Source organism: Pogoniulus pusillus, chromosome 8, assembly GCF_015220805.1.
Source record: "Pogoniulus pusillus isolate bPogPus1 chromosome 8, bPogPus1.pri, whole genome shotgun sequence".
Taxonomy (NCBI): domain Eukaryota; kingdom Metazoa; phylum Chordata; class Aves; order Piciformes; family Lybiidae; genus Pogoniulus; species Pogoniulus pusillus.
In genome coordinates, this window is record NC_087271.1 from 40,631,092 (window position 1) to 40,649,290 (window position 18,199).

General features: G+C 53.0%; 1 protein-coding gene across 1 annotated transcript; it reads left to right on the forward strand.

Moving 5' to 3' along the window:
* The first annotated feature begins 10,555 nt into the window (after positions 1–10,555).
* ZNF648 (zinc finger protein 648) lies at positions 10,556–12,029 on the forward strand. Its single transcript, XM_064148329.1, has one exon. It carries the CDS (start codon positions 10,644–10,646, stop codon positions 11,823–11,825), a length of 1,182 nt encoding a protein of 393 aa, XP_064004399.1. The 5' UTR covers positions 10,556–10,643; the 3' UTR covers positions 11,826–12,029.
* The last annotated feature ends 6,170 nt before the right edge of the window (positions 12,030–18,199 follow it).

Genomic DNA, 18,199 nt, shown 5'->3' on the forward strand with positions numbered 1-18,199 from the left:
GCTTATCCCACGTAGCCTTCATGGTCTGAGGGCTGCTAATGTGCCCTAAGAGCTCACACTGCCTCATGCAGTCCTTTCTGTGGTGGCTGCGGGCAGCACAAGTGGTGTGAGGGCAAATCACAGCATGCAACAGGCATGGCACACCTTGCCCTTGGGGCACAGCCTCTGATGTTGGAGCTCCAACTGTACCCAGACAGCTCAGCATTCTTCAGAGACACCTGACCAGTCAACCCAGGCAAGCAGCAACAGAACAAGGGGACACAGTCTCGAGCTGTGCCAGGGAGGTCTAGGCTGGATGTTAGAAGGAAGTTGTTGGCAGAGAGAGTGATTGGCATTGGAATTGGCTGCCCAGGGAGGTGGTGGAGTGGCTGTCCCTGGAGGTGTTCAAGACAAGCATGGATGAGGCACTTAGTGCCATGGTCTGGTTGATTGGCTAGGGCTGTGTGCTAGGTTGGACTGGATGAGCTTGGAGGTCTCTTCCAACCTGCTTGATTTTATGGTTCTATGATTCTATGATCCTGCTGTGCTGGGTCCAGCACTGGAGAGATATGGACCTGTCGTAGTGAGTCCAGAGGTCACCACATAAATGATGACAGGAACTCCTCTGAAGACTCAAATAGTTGGGGTGGTTCAGCCTGGTGAAAAGAAGGCTGTGGAGAGATGTTATTGAATGTGAGCCAGCAAAAAGAAAGCTCTGGGGAGACCTTATTGAATGAGCCAGCAATGTGCACTCACAGCCCAGAAGACAAATGTGTCCTGGGCTGCATTCCCAGGTCAAGGGAGGGGATTCTGCCCTCTGCTCTGCTAAGACCCCACCTGCAGTGCTGGGTCCAGCTCTGGAGTCACCATAGGAAGAAGCAAAGGCTCTAAGAAGACCTTATTGTGGCCTTTTGGTATTTAAAGAGGGCCTGTAAGTAAGAGGAGGACAGACAAAATTTTTAGCAGGGTCTGTTGTGGCTGCACAAGGGTTGATGGTTTGAAAATAGAAGAGAGAGACTTAGACAAGACAGGAGGAGAAGTATTTTGCACTGAGGTTGGTGAAAGGCTGTCCCAGGTTGCCCAGAGAGGTGGTTGCTGACACATCACATCACTAGAAACATTCCAGGGCAGGCTGTTTGGGGCTCTGATCTAGTTGAAGATGTCCCTGCTGACTGCAAGGGGTTTGACTTGATGACCTTCAAAGCTGCCTTCCAGCCCAAACCAGTCTATGGTTCTATGATCCTGTGTTGCTAAAAATGTGCCTTAACACACAGCTGGGAGACTGCAGCTGAGAAGCTTTGTGTTGATCCTGTGGAACAGCAGTGGTGAAGGCTGTACTGGCAAACTGGTGGAACTGATTTCCTCAGGACATGACCTCCAATTAGGAACTACAAACTGTCCCTAGAGATGTTGAGCCTGTGTAAGGCTCTCGAGGAGATGAGGGACAAAAAAAGCTCTTGAGAAGCTGAGGTGCAGGTTGTCAGCATGAGACTGGGATGAGGTGCAGGAGAAGGAGCTGTGTCTCAGCTCAGCTCAGCATCCCTGGCCCTACTACCTTTGGATGTCAGCTAGCAAGCCAAGGAATGTGTGGACATTTAGGTGGCTCTGTACCCGAATAAGACCAAGTCAGTTTATTCTCAAGAGTCCCAGCAGATAAATATCATTCTAGTTTGAGGGGTGTGTTTTGGGGAAGGATTGAGTTGGTGGGTTTGAACAAGTAACAGAGCAGGGCACTTTTACTCCTTTTGGAGTGCTTTGTGCTCTGACAAGGGGTTCTCCGTGGCTAAGTACCCTACAGAACAGTGTGCTCCTCCTGGGAGTGCAGGGCTGTCTGCTCCTGCTGGGGGTTTGGTGTCTGGAAAACCCCTGGCTTCCTTGGCCTCAGGAAGGGATACAGCCTGGGCTTGGCTGCAGGGCACCACCGGCTCTGCGGCAGGCAGCTGTCCCTTGTCAGGAACCCAGCGGCAATGCTGGGACGTCCTTCACAGAAAGAGAGATCGGCATTGGAGTGGGCTGCCCGGGCAGGTGCTGGCGTCACCGTCCCTGGAGGTGCTTGGGAGGAGGCTGGATGAGGCACTTCACGGCGTGGTTTGGTTAACGAGAAGGCTTAGGTGACAGGCTGGACTCGATGAGCTCGGAGGCCTGTTCCACGCTGGTTAAATCTGCGTGATGCTGTGCGCTGGTACCTTCTGCCGTCACGGTTTCTGGGCCTGCATGTGGGGAACCAGTGGCATGACTGACCTCGGTGTCAGTCACGCCACAGCTGTGGGCAGCTGCGCTGGTCTCTGTGCCAGCTGGGCTCTGGCTGTGTCAGGGCAGGTGACAAGGGCTGGTGTCTGAGTGACAGCCCCGCAGCAGGTGGTCGTGTCAGCCTGAGGGCAGCGTGAGGCACTGGAGGGCAGGGATGCTCGCAGTGTGTCAGTCCAGCTGCGGGCTGGAGCGGGCTGTGCCCCGGCTGGGTCAGCCTCTCAGGGGTGGCACAGCTGCAGACTCGGTCACACCGCGAGTGTGGCAGGGGCGGCCCCTGCTGGTGCCAGTCACACCGGGGGTGTGGCAGGGGCGGCCCCTGCTGGTGCCAGTCACACCGGGGGTGTGGCAGCAGCTGGTGTCCAGATGTCAGTCACGCCGAGCGGGTGCCGGGGTCTGGCCGTTATCAGTCAAACCGGAGGAGTAAGAGGGACTGGAGTCTGAGTGCCGTTCGCGCCGCGGCAGTGACACGGACTGGTCCATGGCTCTGTCATTTCCACTGGGGCTGCGAAGGGGCCGACCTCTGTCTGTGTCAGTCACACTGGAGGTGCGACAGGGGAGGCCCCACGCACGCTGGTCACACTGGGGATGCGGCAGGAGTCTGTCACTCACAAAGGACTGAGAGAGGAGCTGGCCTCCAGCTGTGCCATTCACACTGGAGGTGTGACGGTCCTGATCTCCACGTGTCAGCCACACTAGAGCTATGGCGGCGGCAGTCCAGCTGCGGCAGTCTCCAGCTGCGGCATGCCCGGCCGAAGATGTAAGTGGGGCCAGTGTCTGGATGTCAGTCCCACGGAGGGGTGCCGGGGGCTGGTCCGTGGCTGCGCTGTCAGCGGGGTCTGCCTGTCACCGGAGGGTTAAAGGGCGCCGGCTCCGCGCCCTCCCGCAGCCCGCTGCGGCTTCCGCGGCACGCACAGAAGCCACACGGGCACAGGCCGGCAGCGCGGCTGCGGCCGCTGATTGGTGACAGGAGCTGTCCGTCAGGCCGGGTCGGAGCACGTCATCGGCGGGTGGTGTTTGTTATCCCCGCCCCCCGGGCGTCCCCCGGCGCTATGGCTGCTGCCGGCGGCCCCGGCGGCCCCGGCGGCCCCGGCATTGAGTGCCGCTGCCCTTGCCTGGCGTGTCCGCAGCGCCAGCGCCGCCGCTCCGCCCGTGCGGCCGGACCTCCCGCGGCCATCGCCTGCTCTGGCTCGGCTCGGCCCGGCTCAGCCTGGGCTCGCCGCGCAGGGCGAGGGCGTGCGAGCAGCGGAGGCCGCTGCGGGCAGAGCCAGGCAGGGTGAGCTTCCCGCCCGCCCGTCGCCCTTTGGCCCCGGGAGGGGTGAGAGCGCTGGGAAGCTGCCCTCGGCCTGCTCCGGCCTGACCTGAGCGGAGTGCTGCGTTCGGCGAGAGCTGCTTGTTTGCTTTCCTTTTTAATCGAGGAAGAGCTCCGAGCCTGCCTCTTACCGTTTACACGTGGGTACCCCGGTAAAAATCCTGTATGCCGTGTGGCTGAGCACACCGAACGCTTTGTCTGAGTCAACCCGGAGCTAAGAGCAAGGGTCACAGAGAGCTACTCAGCAGACAGAGAGTTATCCTTCCTAGCAAGCGCCTGTGTGCATTTTGCTGCTTTAAAGAGCTAAGCACATATGTGGAGATGCTGGAGAGTGTCGAGAGCAGGGCCAGGAGGATGCTCAGAGGCTGCAGCAGCTCTGCTGTGAGCACAGACTGAAAGAGTTGGGGCTGTGCAGGCTGGAGCAGAGGAGGCTCCCAGGGGACCTTCTTGTGGCCTTCCAGGATCTGAAGGGGGCTACAAAAAAGCTGGGGAGGGACTTTTGAGGCTGTCAGGGAGTGACAGGAGTGGGGGGAATGGAGCAAAGCTGGAGGTGGGGAGAGTCAGCCTGGAGGTGAGGAGGAAGTTGTTGAGCATGAGAGTGGTGAGAGGCTGGAATGGGTTGCCCAGGGAGGTGGTTGAGGCCCCATGGCTGGAGGTGTTTGAGGCCAGGCTGGCTGAGGCTGTGGGCAGGCTGCTCTAGGGTAGGGCATCCCTGGGCATGGCAGCGGGGTTGGGACTGGCTGCTCCTTGTGCTCCCTTCCAACCCTAAGTACATGTGCAGGTAACTGTTGCATCTCTGAAACCACAGCCAGCCATAGCAGGGAGCTGCAGAGTATGGATGTTCTTGCACATGCACATTTTGTCCTGCACTAGAGGGATCAGGCTGTTGCTTTTCAGTCTCTTTTACAGGCACTGAAATCAGGCTGTTAGAGTTGGGCTAGAATCACACAAGAGTCCTTGCATAGAGGTTTGTTGGCACTCTAGATTGATGTGTACAAAGGAACAGGCAAGACTAAGAAACTAGAGGATGCCAAAAAGTTACTACCTGTGTGACCTGCTTTTTACAGTCCTCTCCTCATTTCCTTCCATTGCTTCATCCGTGTTCTCTGCAGCTTGACTGCAGATCCTGTAACTGACTTTGGCTCTAGTTAGGACTTTTCTAGTGTATTTGATTCTTCTGAATGCCTTGTTTGCAGGGTGCCAAGGACATCAAAGATAGTGTAGGCTGGGACTTCATGTGACTGGGACACACCTAGAAGGTCCTGTCAAGATTCACAGAAGAAAAGCATGTTATAGTAACAGGTTAGGGCTGGCTACAGGACAGTGGAACAATTCCCTGCTCAAAGGTGGTTTAAGAGGACAGCACCAGAGATCCTGTACCTTCTCTGGTCACTTGCAGTGGGTGGCTGCTGGAGCGTTGGCTGCTTGCTCTTCCTCTCTGTGGCTGTGGTGTGCTGCATGTGGTGCAATCAGCTTTGGGAGGAGAACTCTTGCTGTTGGGTTCTGTGTTGATGTTCTGGCAACATTCAGTGTCTATCAGTGAACAGCTGTTGCAAGTCTTCACCAGGATTCACTGTGCTAAAGGGAGGCCAGCTTTGCCCAAGGGAGTTGGAGGTTCAGGCTTCAGCCAAATGCCAGTTAAGTCTCTCTGAATTCAGCTCCTGTCTGAGTTTGGTTTGGTTTGTTTTTATGTAGAAGAGTCTGAAGCTCTCAGATGTTTAAAGTGTTTCTGGCAATCCTGAAGCAAAGTAGACACGTGTCAGGGGAGAAACCTCTGTGGCAAATAAAAACTCAGGTCTAATCCTGTCATAAAGTTACTTCAGATCACATTGTGACAGCAAGCAAGCCTGCATTCTTTTTTTTTTTGTTGTTGTTAGTGGATTTAAAAGGAAAATGGAATGTAGAGTCTAAGCCTTTAAAATACATATATTTTAAAGTGACTCCAAAGCAGACTTAACTCACAAGTAGGTTTCAGATACTCGTGTGAGGAGAGGCTGAGGGAGCTGGGGGTGTGCAGCCTGCAGAAGAGGAGGCTCAGGGCAGAGCTCATTGCTGTCTGCAGCTGCCTGCAGGGAGGCTGTACCCAGGTGGGGTTGGGCTCTGCTGCCAGGCAGCCAGCAACAGAAGAAGGGGACACACTGATCTTAGAAACCCTCTGCCTCCTCCTGGAGGGTTTAAGGTTTTGGGGGGTGTGTGTGTGTGCTGGAATAACTCTTTGAGGCTGATGGTAAAGGATTAGAGTGCAGAATTTAATGAATTCTTGTGCTTGCAAGTGCCACATGAAATAGAGCTTTAAGTACCTCTGTGCTGGGAGGGAACATTACAGTATGTGGAACTCAGTAGAGATGAAGACCAATATACACCAGACCAGACCTCCACATCTCATGCCTTTCCTTTTAGGTTAAAAGGGATTCTTTTGTAGAGTGGCTGGTTCTTTGCTTCTGAAAGCAAGTGGCTAGTTTTGAGGTTGCACTCATGAATTTTATGAGCCTGTTGACACATTTGCCAGGCTAAGTGTTGGGCTGTGCATCTGCTGGTTTTATCACCTTGCCATAGATGCCCTTTCCTGCTTCATCTCAGACCAACCGCAGAAGACAACGGAGCACTGGGCAGAGCTGTCCTGGGTCCTTGGTCTAACCCATGAGAGGCCATTTGCAGTCTTCTGCATTATTTATTCCTGCTAAAGTATTTCCAATTAAACTGACATCTTGGATGCTAACTCTGCCTGGCAGGCAATGAACTTCTTGTGTTGTTTCCAGGGAAGCTGACACTAAAAACAGCCAGCCAGGAGAGGTCGCAGGGGTTTGCACCACCTGACTCCACAGTTCCTAACAAGTAAGCACTGTGTGATACTGTGGGCTAGATGTGGACTTGTTTTCTGCTAAAGAGTGGCCATGCAGGTGAGGGACACTGAGGTGGTTTCAGACAAGCCTCAGAAAGGGTGGGCTGCCAAGGCAGGCTGCAGCTGGAGGAGGAGGAATAGTGCTCACCGTGTTCTAGTCCTGGGTGCCTTCTGCTAAACCTTCAGGCCAACAAGGAGGAGGACCACGAAAATGATCAGAGGTTGCAGCACCTCTGCTACGAGGACAGGCTGAGGTAGCTGGGGTTGCTCAGCCTGGAGAAGAGGAGGCTCTGGGAAGACCTAATAGCAGCTTTTCAATACTTGAAGGGAGCATACAAGAAGGCTGGAGAGAGACTGTATCAGCTGTAGTGATAGGATGAGGGGCAATGGCTTCACACTAGAGAAGAGCAGATTTGGATTGGATGTTGGAACAGGTTCTTTACCATGAGGGTGGTGGAACCCTGCAACAGGTTGCCCAGGGAGGTGGTTGGGGCCCTATCCCTGGAGATACTCAAGGTGAGGCTCAGCAGGGCTCTGGGCAGCCTGAGCTAGTTGAGGATGCTGGCTGCAGGGGGGGTTGTACTAGATAAGCATCAGAGATCTCTTCCAACGCGGACTGATGAACAAGGTTGTGTGCTTGTGTTCCAGGGGGAAGTGGCAGGTGAATTTTGCATCTTCTATCTATCTGGAAGAAAGCTTTTACTCTGCCCAGCTCCTGCCTCACAGCTCCTGCATCATAGTAAGAAATGTCTTGAGAATTTTACATTCAGAAAACATGATGATAAAAATAGTGGAAATCTTCTGAAGGTTCTTCCCTAGTTTGTGGAAGTTGGAATGATGCCTCTTTCTCTGCAATGTTCACCATACCAGAAGGACAGGATGTTATCCAGAGGGACCTGGACAAGCTGGAGAGGTGGGCCCAGGTGAACGTTACAAGGTTCAAAAAGTGCAGGGTCCTGCACCTAGGCCAGAACAATCCTGCCAATACAGGCTGGGGGATGAGGTGATAGAAAGCATCCCTGCAGAAAATGATTTGGGACATGAACAGACAGTGTGTTCTTGCAGCCCAGGAGGCCAATCACATCCTGGGCTGCATCAAAGGAAGTGTGGCCAGCAGATTGACTAAGGTGGTTATGCCACTTTGCTCTGGTGAGACCTCACCTGGAGAACTTATTGTGTCTGGCTCTGGAGCCCTCAGTACAGGAAGGACATGGACCTGATGAAACGGGTCCAGAGTCTCAAGTTGTGCTGGGGAAGGTCTAGGCTGGATGTTAGGAGAAAGTTGTTGACAGAGAGAGTGATTTGCATTGGAATGGGCTGCCCAGGGAGGTGGTGGAGTCACCGTCCCTGGAGGTGTTGAATAAGAGCCTGGCACTGAGTGCCATAGTCTGGTTGATTGGCCAGGGCTGGGTGCTAGGTTGGACTGGATGATCTTGGAGGTCTCTTCCAACCTGGCTGACTCTGTGATTCTATGCTGAAGGTCTTTTCCAGCCCGAACGATTCTCTGTTTCTCCGCTTTACCTGCTCGCTGGAATCCGGAGCCCCCGATGCTCCCGGAGCCCGCGATGTTCCTCCGTGCATCCCAGCGCCCGCGGCCAGCCGCTGCCGCAGCGGTTTGAAACGGGCGCCGGAGCCGGGAGGGGAGGTCCCGGTGCCGGCCAACCTCCGCTCGCCGTCGCCTCCGAGGACTGGGGCGGGGGGAGCTGTGCGGGGCCCGCCCTGCTGCTGGCAGCCGCTGACCGCTGCGGGCGAGCCTGCGGTTGCGCCGCCGCGGGGGTCTCCGCGCCGGCGCAAGGGTCTGCGCCCTGCCCGTGGGGCCGGGGCTGCGGAGCGGGAGTCCCGCAGGTACGGGTTGGGCGGGCAGCGGTGCGGGGGGCGGGCCATGTCCCGGGGCGGCACCAGCGGCTGCGGGGCGGGATGGATGCCAGAGCCATAGGGGAAAAGTTTGGGGATTCATTCTGCTGGAAGGCAAACCCCACCAAAGTCCTGATTTGAGCTGCATTTCACGGGATCTGTGCGGCTTCCTCCAAAGCCGGCGCCGCGGCTCCGGTGTCCGCCTCCCGCCGTGCCGTGCGGACAGGCTCTGCTAGGGAGCTCGCAGGAGCCAAGCGGTGCCAGCCTCCTGCGCTAAAGCTTTTCCTTCAAAGAAGGGAATGCCAGCTGGGGGCCGGGGTGTGCTGGAGGTGCTCAGCCCCTCGCTGGAGGTGAGGAACGGTTAACTGGGGTGGTGGAAGTTGGGGTGTGACTTGAGCCATTCTGTTCCAGGCAGTGACTAACGAAGAAGGCTAATCCAGCTTGTTTTCTGTGTGACAGTAGAAGAAAGCACATTTGTGCCTCAGATGAAGCTGGCCTGTCTCAGATCTGGATGAGACCTTTCCCTTAACGCACGTTGCTGTAGTACCTTTATAACTGTTTGTACCTGCTACAACTAGAGAAACAGGGTTTATGTGTACAGGGGAATACAGAAGGATGTGAAAATGTTTTTATGTTGTATGTGCTTGTGCTCAGAGAAGCCTTGGACAAAAGCTGTTAAAAGGAAGTGAAGCGGTGGGAGTAAAGGGAATATGAAAAGTGGGTGTGAAGGAAGGTGAGGGTCAGAGGAGCAGGCAAGGATAGGCTCCCAAAGGAGGTGGTTGAATCTGTATCTCTGGAAGATTTTAAAGGAGGCACAGATGGTGTTGAGGGATGTGGTTTAGCAGCAGGCTTGGTAGAGTTAGGTAATGGTTGGACTTGATCTTGAAGATCTTTCCCAACCCAAATGATTCTCTGATTGTGAGCTTAAACTAGTCAATGATCTTAGTTCAATGTGGATTCAGGTATAAACCAGGTGAGTGGGAGCTCCCCATGGAGCTGCTGGGGACAAACATCACAAACCTCTTGTGAGTCCATACTTTGTGTGGCATAAATGAAAACACCTTCAGAAGAGTTTGTGACTCAGGTCTTTCTGACCGGTTGCCATTGCTCACAGTTTCTGCCAGCAAGGCTGGGCTGCAAAGGGAGTTTACCCAGAGAATTTGAAGCAGGGACAGCTGAGGAGGATTACTGGCTGTGCTTTGAAGCCTGGGAGAACAATTCAATAGGCTTTCTGAACAGCTGTTTCATGTCTTTCCTTTGTGCTGGCTGGTAGTAGCACAGGGACCCCAAATGTCCTCAAGGTAATGCTGGTCAGAATGAGAAGCCAAAGGTGCTCTCAAGCTTAAAATCCTTGGTTTAGCTTGGAAGGGACCTCAAAGCTCTTATGGAAGATCTGCAGGGCTGAAGGCAAAGCTTCTCTCCTGCCCTTAGTGTGCCTAGTCCCACATAAAATGGTTTTAGGTTGGAAGGGACCTCAAAGCTCATCCAGTTCCAACCTCCTGCCATAGGCAGGGACACCTCCCACTCAAACAGATTGCTCAAGGTCTCATCCAACCTGGCCTTGAGCACCTCCAAGGAGGGAGCAGCCACAACCTCTCTGGGCAACCTGTGCCATTGTCTCACCACCTCACTGTGAAGAACCCTTTCCTAACAGCTAATCTAAATCTCTCCTCTTCCAGTTTAAACCCATTCATTCTCATCCTGTCATTACAAGACCTTGTCAGTAGTCCATCCCTGGCCTTCTTGTAAGCCCCCTTCAGATACTGGAAGGACACTACAAGGACTCCTTGAAACCTGCTCTTCTCCAGGCTGAAAAGCCGCAACTCTCATAGCCTGTCCTTCCTTGTAGGAGAGGTGCTGCAGCCCTCTGAGCATCTTCGTGGCCCTCCTCTGGACTGGCTCCAAGAGTTCCATGCCCTTCTTGTGTTGGGGGCTTTCCAGACCCCCTTTCTGAACATCACTTCTGATTTTGGTTATTTGACTGACAGCGTCATTGTGTTACCTGAGTAGTTTCTGGAAGCAAACACCTCATGACTGGTGCTCTAAGTTTAGTGTTTAACAAGGTGAAAACAAAGATTAAACATGAATCCTCAGGAAGAGATCTGTGGTGGGGGCAGCTATGGTGCAGGACTTGGCCCAAAGTGTTTGTGCCCCAGTTTTTCTGAAGATTTCTCCTCTTTAGGTGGATTGATAGGTTGGACTGGATGAGCTCAGAGGTCTCTTCCAACCTGGTTGATTCTATGATTCAAAAAGAGTATTATCAGTTTACATTTGTAGCTGGATTATGATAGAGGACTTAACTTCATTTTCTAGGGAGGGCTGTAAAAGAGAGCTGAGAATGCCAGAGACTGACCATGACAGGCCTGAAGCTCCTGCTGTGTGCGTCATCGGGGAGCTGCCAAGCAGCGTATGCCTCAGAGGATGGATGTGAGCGTGGGCTGGAACTCTGAGAACAAGGTGTGTGCCACAGGTGAGAAGCGTTCACGTTCCTCCAGAAAGACCACTAAGCCAGTGTGCCACACATCAAGCCTCCAGGAGGAGGCAGGTATGAACTACTCATGGCCATGCCGTCCTCACTGCAACCCTGCTGGACCTTTGGGCAAGCAGGAGCTTCCTGCAGAGTTGCAGTGTGCAGGCAGAGAAGCCTGCGAGACCTACTACCAGAAACAAGGTGGGAGTACAGTTGGAGTCTTTGTCCCCTCCAGTGCTGATTTTGACCTGCAGTGTGAAGATAAAGAGCCCCATTCCTCTGAACAGCCCAAGAAACCGCAGGGGCTGTGTGATGACGGCGAGCACACCGTTCTTGCCGATGTGTTCCATGAGGAGCGGGAGCCTGAGCAAGCTTTGCCCTGTCGCCGCTGGAAGCGCGGCTCCTCTTCCGTGGCCGTGAGCGAGCTGCGGGAGCACCCAGGGACTCGCCGTGTGGAACACTCCTGTCCCGTCTGCGCCAAAGAGTTCTTGCGGGCGGCGACCCTGCGCATGCAAGAGCTGACCCACTGCAGCCACAGGCCGCACAGGTGTCCCAAGGGCTTCCTCCGCACGGCCGAGGTCTGGAGGCACTTGCGCAGCGTGCACAAGGTCGAGCGCTCCATGGTGATCCTGGCGAGCGGCATGGCTAGGAACCCCTGGGCCGCAGCGCACCGCAGCCAGCGCACGGTTGAGTACACCGAGCGGTCTTGTGCTGAGCGCCGCAAGGCTGAGCGGGACGACTGCAAGCCTTATACCTGTCCGACGTGTGGCAAAGGTTTCGATAAGCCCAACCTGCTTTCCAAGCACAAGGTGATCCACCGCCAGGACAAGCCCTCCAAGTGCCAGGAGTGTGGCATGGCGTTCGTCCAGCTGCTCAGGCTGCAAAGACACCAGCAGACTCACTCCGGAGAGCGCCCCTTCTCGTGCGAGGAGTGCAGAGGGACCTTCACCCGGCTGGCATCGCTGCAGCGCCATCACCGCATCCACACTGGGGAGAAGCCCTACTCCTGTGGTCACTGCGGGCACTCCTTCACCGAGTCGGGCACCCTGTGGAGGCACGAGCGCACGCACAAACTGGGCAAGCCTTTGGGACTGTGGTCTCCTTGGCTGCTTCTAACCTGAGCGGAGCTCTGCTCAGCTGGGCTGGAGACAGCACTCCACAGCATGTGCTCTGGCCAGTCCACGCCTACCTGCCAGCCATGAACACTGTACTGTGGATAACTCTGGAAGTTTTGCTGGTACAGATTGCACAGAGTGGCTTTGAACTGAAAGAACTTCCTGCAGCCTGGATGTGAGGAGGAAGTTGTTGAGCATGAGAGTGGTGAGAGCCTGGAATGGGTTGCCCAGGGAGGTGGTTGAGGCCCCATGGCTGGAGGTGTTTAAGGTCAGGCTGGCTGAGGCTGTGTGCAGCCTGCTTTAGGGTAGGGTGTCCCTGGGCATGGCAGGGGGCTGGGACTGGCTGATCCTTGTGGTCCAGCCCTGACTGATTCTATGAACTGGCTTTGAGTGAAAAAATAACTATTACTACCGAGTCATGAAATGTGAGACTTGAGAAGGTGGAAATGGCTCACACATGCCAGCACTGCCTCAGTTTGCTGAACTGATGATGCATTGGCTTGAGCTTCTCACAAGGAGGCAGAGAATGAGAGTCCTCTCTGCAATCTTGGTCACTGGATAAATTGGTCCTTCCCTCTCCAGTGTGATGGCTCTTTGGCACTGGGCTTGGAGATCTGTTGTTGCAGGTCTTTCCTACTTCAGAATATTCCAGAGCTGTCCCTGGCATCCTACTGTCTTTTTCTTGCCCTTACTTGCTGTTTTTTATTTGGAGGGGGAATATCATGTTGGTTATTTAACAGAGAAAAACCCAAATCCACTAAAGAGTTCCTTAACAAACTCAAGAGTTTCCAGTCGTATTCCGTGGATGTCTCTGTCACAGGGAGTGCCTATCCCTGACACACTTTCATGTGATCAGTTGATTACCTGTTAGGCATGGAAGAATCTTGATTTTCACTGTGGTGCTGCTTGTTCTTGGGGTGAGGGATCTGCATACGTCTGTCTCTGCGACAGAGTCGTGCACTTCAGATCTGTCCAGCTGAGCCTTACAGCTGGGAATGCCTGAGAGCACAACACTCCAAGAGCAGAAGAGCAAATGTAAGTCACTTTTCTACTTGCTGCACAGGAACCATCTTCCCTGTCTATGGTGGAGGGTTGGAACTAGATGATCTTTGAGATCCCTTCCAACCTAAACCATTCTGATTCTATGAAAAAAAATACAGAGTGGTCAGGCACTGGAATGAGCTGCCCAGGGAGGTGGTTGAGTCCCAACCCCAGGTGGGTTTAAGGGTCGTCTGGGGGTGTTGCCAAGGGATATGGTTTAGGATGGATCTTTTAGAGCAGGGCTATAGGTTGGCCTTGGTGATCCTGAGGGGCTTTGCCAACCTGCATGTTTCTGTGGTTTCTGTGATTCATTTGAATGTTTTCATACCTGAGGAAGCTGAGGGAACTGAAGTTGTTCAGTCTGGAGGAGAGGAGGCTGAGGGGAGACCTCATCACTCTCTACAAGTCCATGCAGGGAGGTTGGAGCAAGGAGGGGGCCAGCCTCTTCTCCTTGGTGGCAAGTGACAGGACTAGAGGAAATGGTTACAAGCTGTGCCAGGGGAGGTTCAGGCTGGACGTTAGGAAATCTTTCTTCACTGGAAGGGTTATCAAACGTTGGAATGGTCTGCGCAGAGCAGTGGTGGAGTCACCATCCCTGGGGGTGTTTAAGCAGCCTGTGGACCTGGTGCTTAGGGACGTGGTTTAGTGCTGACCCTTCAGTTGGGCTGGATGATCTTTGAGTCTCTTCCAACCAGATGTATTCTGTGAAGTTGTGCAGCACAGTGAAAGCAAAGCTTCAGGGCAAAGTACCTTGGCATTTGCTACTGGGCTGTTTCATGTACAGTACCAACTGTGCCACTTTCTTGCACATTGCATAGAGTAGGAAGTGGTGATGGCTGCTCAGCACCTCCCACCCATGTGACAGCTGAGCAGGTGTTTCACAGTTACAGAATCATACAATTGTTTTGGTTGGAAGAGACCTCCAAGACCATTGAGTCCAACTGCCAGCCTGACACCACCACAGCCAGAAAACCAAGTCCCATAGTGCCACATCCACGTTTTTTGAAGGCCAGCAGGGAGAGTGGCTCCACCAGCTCCCTCGGCAGCCTGCTCCAGTGCCTGACACTCTTGCAGTAAAGAAACTTTCCCTAGTAGTCAATAGTTGTGGGTATGGTGGTGTGTGAGGGAGGGCCTTGGCTCAGATCAAGCTGAACCACCACCTGCAGCAGCACTTTGGGCTGGTAATGAATGGGAGACTAATTTTGATGGCCTCACTAATGAGTCATTTTAATATTCTTCAAAGGAGCATCCAGATTAGGGAAGTGATCTGCAGCCCGTCCACAGGCGTGTGTCACGAAATGATGAGTTCTTGCAGTGTATCTCTGCCTGCATGACTGGACCCCACACACCAGATGCATGTGAGTGAGACCTCCAAACTCCCCTCTTTCAGTCGTTCCAGTATAGGTTTATCTTTCCAAGGGCTTCTGATGCACCCCCTTAGCAAAGGAATGATCTTCTCTGAGGGCTCCTCAGCTTCTCTAAGAGGAACAATCTTACCATGACAAAAAATCCTGTCTGAAAGGAAACTGTGGGTAAATGGTCGGCAGAGAGAGGTCATCATGTGGTTGTGCCAGGACCATGCTGTTCAACACAATCTGAAATGGCCTGGTGAGAGGGCAGATAGCAAGGTGACAGAGCCATTCTAGAAGCTGTCATGCATAAAGTTTCCTCCCTCATCTTCTAAAGCCACTTTGAAGTCATCAGCCAGAGTCTCCTCTTTCCAAGCACCCTACTTCTCCCTTGGGTAAGTGGTGCCTTTGCTGTAGTGAAGGGTTTAATATCCAATGAAACTGCACCACTGTGAGCACCTTTATGTTGTGTGACTGTTCTGCCTGGACAGCTGTGGTACTTGGGAGCATCGAGTTACTCTGCTTGTTGGTGCTAGCAGTTGGTGGAAGTTGTACCTGTAAGAGCATAATGGTGAAAGTGTTTTGAACAAAGGCCTGGTTAATGGGAAGAGTAAATGGTTGGTGAAATGAGAACTACTAGGCCTAACTAAAAGGTTATTAAACAGATACTTGCCTGGAAGGTGGAGTTGCATATAAAGAACGTAGGGGAGTGAGGGGAATAATAGAAGTGTGTGATAGCTTCTAGGAAAAGTGTGCAGAGAAACTCCACTAACTCCTGCGCCAGCTATGGGAGATCCCTTCTAGCTCAATTTAACCCAAAGATTGTCACTTCTGTTCTTCACATGTTTAGTACAAAGGTTTGGAAGTCTCTCCCAGGCCCTGACACCCTCACAGTTTTGGTCTGAGTTGCAGGTAGCCAGGTATGCTATCCAGCTGACATGGAGCTGCTGAGCGAACATCTGCTTTGCAGCGTGGCTGCACTGAAGCCTGCGGTTACAGCAGAAGTCAGCGCAGACAATGCGGCTGTTAGCTCCACCCTGGCACCACGAGAGGCCGTGAAAGAAGTGGTTGCCTGTGATGCTGTGCTATGCAGAGGACTTGCTGCAGACTGTCACTGCCAGGGCGCTGGAGGAAGCACCTGGACACGAGCACAGCGCTGGAGCTCTGAGTTGGGCAGGGGATCCTGACTGTGTGAGTACTTTGATTACTGAATGGTATCTGTGAACCATGGAATGCAGACATACCCTTGCTCTGATGACTTCCCTGTCCTCTCCCTCCATCACAGGGAGATTGTCTCAAGACTGAGAAGCCAGAACAGTTCCAGTGCTGCATATGTCTGAGCCATAATAACCTGGAAGCAGTGGCCAGTCCTTGGCAGCTCTGGTTCTGTTTTCTCACTTTGGTAACAAAGGTGTTGCAGAGTGCCTCTGCTTCTGGAGGGTAGATCCTGCACCCTGCACAAAAGAAAAGCTATATCATGCAGTCTTTTTACATCTCTGCATGCCATCAGCCTCTTACTGCACTCTTTGCCTTACCCTGGCATGGAGGAGTCTGAAGAAGGAATCTTTGATGTAAACTAAGCAATCTATCATTTGTCAATTACAGTGGGTAAAGGGCACAGAAGTCTCTGGAGGAGGCAGCTTTTACTTAACATGAGGCTTCATCATGTGATGATCTGCCTCTCATCTTCTAAAGTTTCTGCTGGCATAAAGAGCCTCCACTGCAGTTTAACTCCTTCCAGGCTGAAAACAAGCAGGGGCTGAGATCTTGCCAGCAGAAGAGCAGAGGCACAGCATTTCACTAGGAGAACATACTGGAGATAGGGAATAGAGCAGTGCTTTTGTTGTGGTCATGCCAGCTGTGTCTGAAGCTTTCAGAAGAACAACTGTGGGCCTGTGCAAGGTTAGAATCATTTTAAAGAGCACTGGGAGCTGGCCTGTGACACAGGGCAATGCAGGGCTCTGCACTAGAGTGCAGGCCACTTGGAATTCCACTTGCAGGCTGGCAACACTGCTGAACTACCTCCTGCTACATGGGAATGGTGTTTTCTAAAGGAGGATGTGCTTGTGCAGTCCACATAATGGCTTTTCTTCATCTGCTAGAAGAAAACATCAGAGCTATCAACTCCTTTTCTCATTAAGAGTTTTATCTTAATTGCTGCTTATCTGCTTCAAATCTGAAAGCAGGAGTAGTGATCTGAGTGGCTCTGTTTCTGTACAAGCTACCAGCACACATCTTGTTGGCTACAAGGAACTCTTGAGGATGGGTCCCTGGGCTCAGAACCACACACAGGTGACAGGAGGGTAGCCCAGCCACCAGCTCATCATTGAACAACTACTGCCCTTAACTACCTGGCATGGCATAGAATAGAATCATAGAATCAAGCAGGGTGGAAGAGACCTCCAAGCTCATCCAGTCCAACCTAGCACCCAGCCTTAGCCAGTCCACTATACCATGGCACTAAGTGCCTCATCCAGGCTTGGCTTGAACACCTCTTGCTGAGAAACCTACTCCTCAGTGCAAGGATATTTTGTCTTGAGTATGTATTCACTTGGGAAGTAACAGCAGCTTTAAAATAGCTCCAGGACAGACTGTTTAAACCAACTGTAACTACATTATTTCCTTCTCTGTTTGCATACTGTGACACAGCATCCAGTTTGGAATGGTCAGGCAGCAGTCACTGCACACATGAAAACAGAGCCAGGCCTCCCCAGAGCCTTGACAGCTCTTGCACCACAGGCACATCGTCTTGGTGTGAGCTAACTCCCTGCAGAACCAGGGAGTCTGGACCAGGGCTCAGCTCTTCAGCAGGTTTTTCCCACTGTGAAAGGCAGGATAAGGAATCCAGAAGCAGCATACAAGCAATGCAGGACACCTTCCCAACGTGCAAGGGGTTGCTGCTGTCAGCAAAGTTGGTGTAAAGGTCTGACCCACTGAGGTGGCCAGGTGAAAGGTCTCTGCTGCTCTCCAAACTGGGGACAAGGACAGCTCTCACTTTTTGCATGGGCTTCCTCAAGCTGGTGTGATTGCTTGCACTGGAAGACAGCCAGCTCTGAGTGAGGAGGGGCTCAGCTCGAGCTGTTTGGGTCGTGCTCAGAAAGGTGAAACAGATCTGGGGGCTTTTAGCAGTTTGCAGCAGTGAGCCTTGCTGAGGGCATTGTGCACTCACCTGTCTTCTGACCTGACCTCCTTTCAATTTCAGTTTGCTGCAATTGCTCATCAGGAAGCACTCTTGAGGAAGAGGATTTAGTAACCTTTCTCTCCTGTTCAGCTAAGACTTTGCTGGCTGACTCTGTACAGACTTACAAAACACAATCTCTGCCTCTGGCAGTGGAAATGATGGAGTCAGCCTAGCGTGCAGGTTCCTCCAGACTGCTCACCAAACGCTTCCTGGAAGCATTCTCATGCGGGAAGGTTGGACAGGCTGAAGGAGAGTGATACAGACTCGGGAGCAGCACACACCCACTCTGGGGTTCCTCTGTCACTGTCTGCCCTATTGGGAAAGGGAATGCTTGTCCTAAAACCACAGACAGCCTCGCCCTCCCTTCCAGGTCAGTGCTAAATACCAGCTCAGGGTACACTCAGCCTCACTCTGCACGAGAGAGATTAAAATCCAGGGACACCCTCTGATTTGGGAAGCATCAGGAACTTCTGTATGCTGCTGTTGTGTCCTGCAAGCAACCCTAGCATTGGGCTAGCACAGGAGAGGTGCCCTTAGGTCATGGGCTGAAGTGCAAGCCAAGCATAGCTGCTGGAGGTAACAAGGGCAAGGATGTCTCGGGGTTGCCTTAAGAAGACTCAGGTTCATGTAAGGAACATTCTGGGACTTGGATCCTGACCAGGTTTGCATCCTGTGGGGAGACACTTGATAAATGTAACTCTTTTCTTTTAGCTACTGCAAAAGGTCTAGAAGAAGCTTTCTGTTTCCTCACACGTGCCACAGCCCTTGCTGCAATGAAGAGATCAGCAAGGCACATCTCTTGTGTCCCA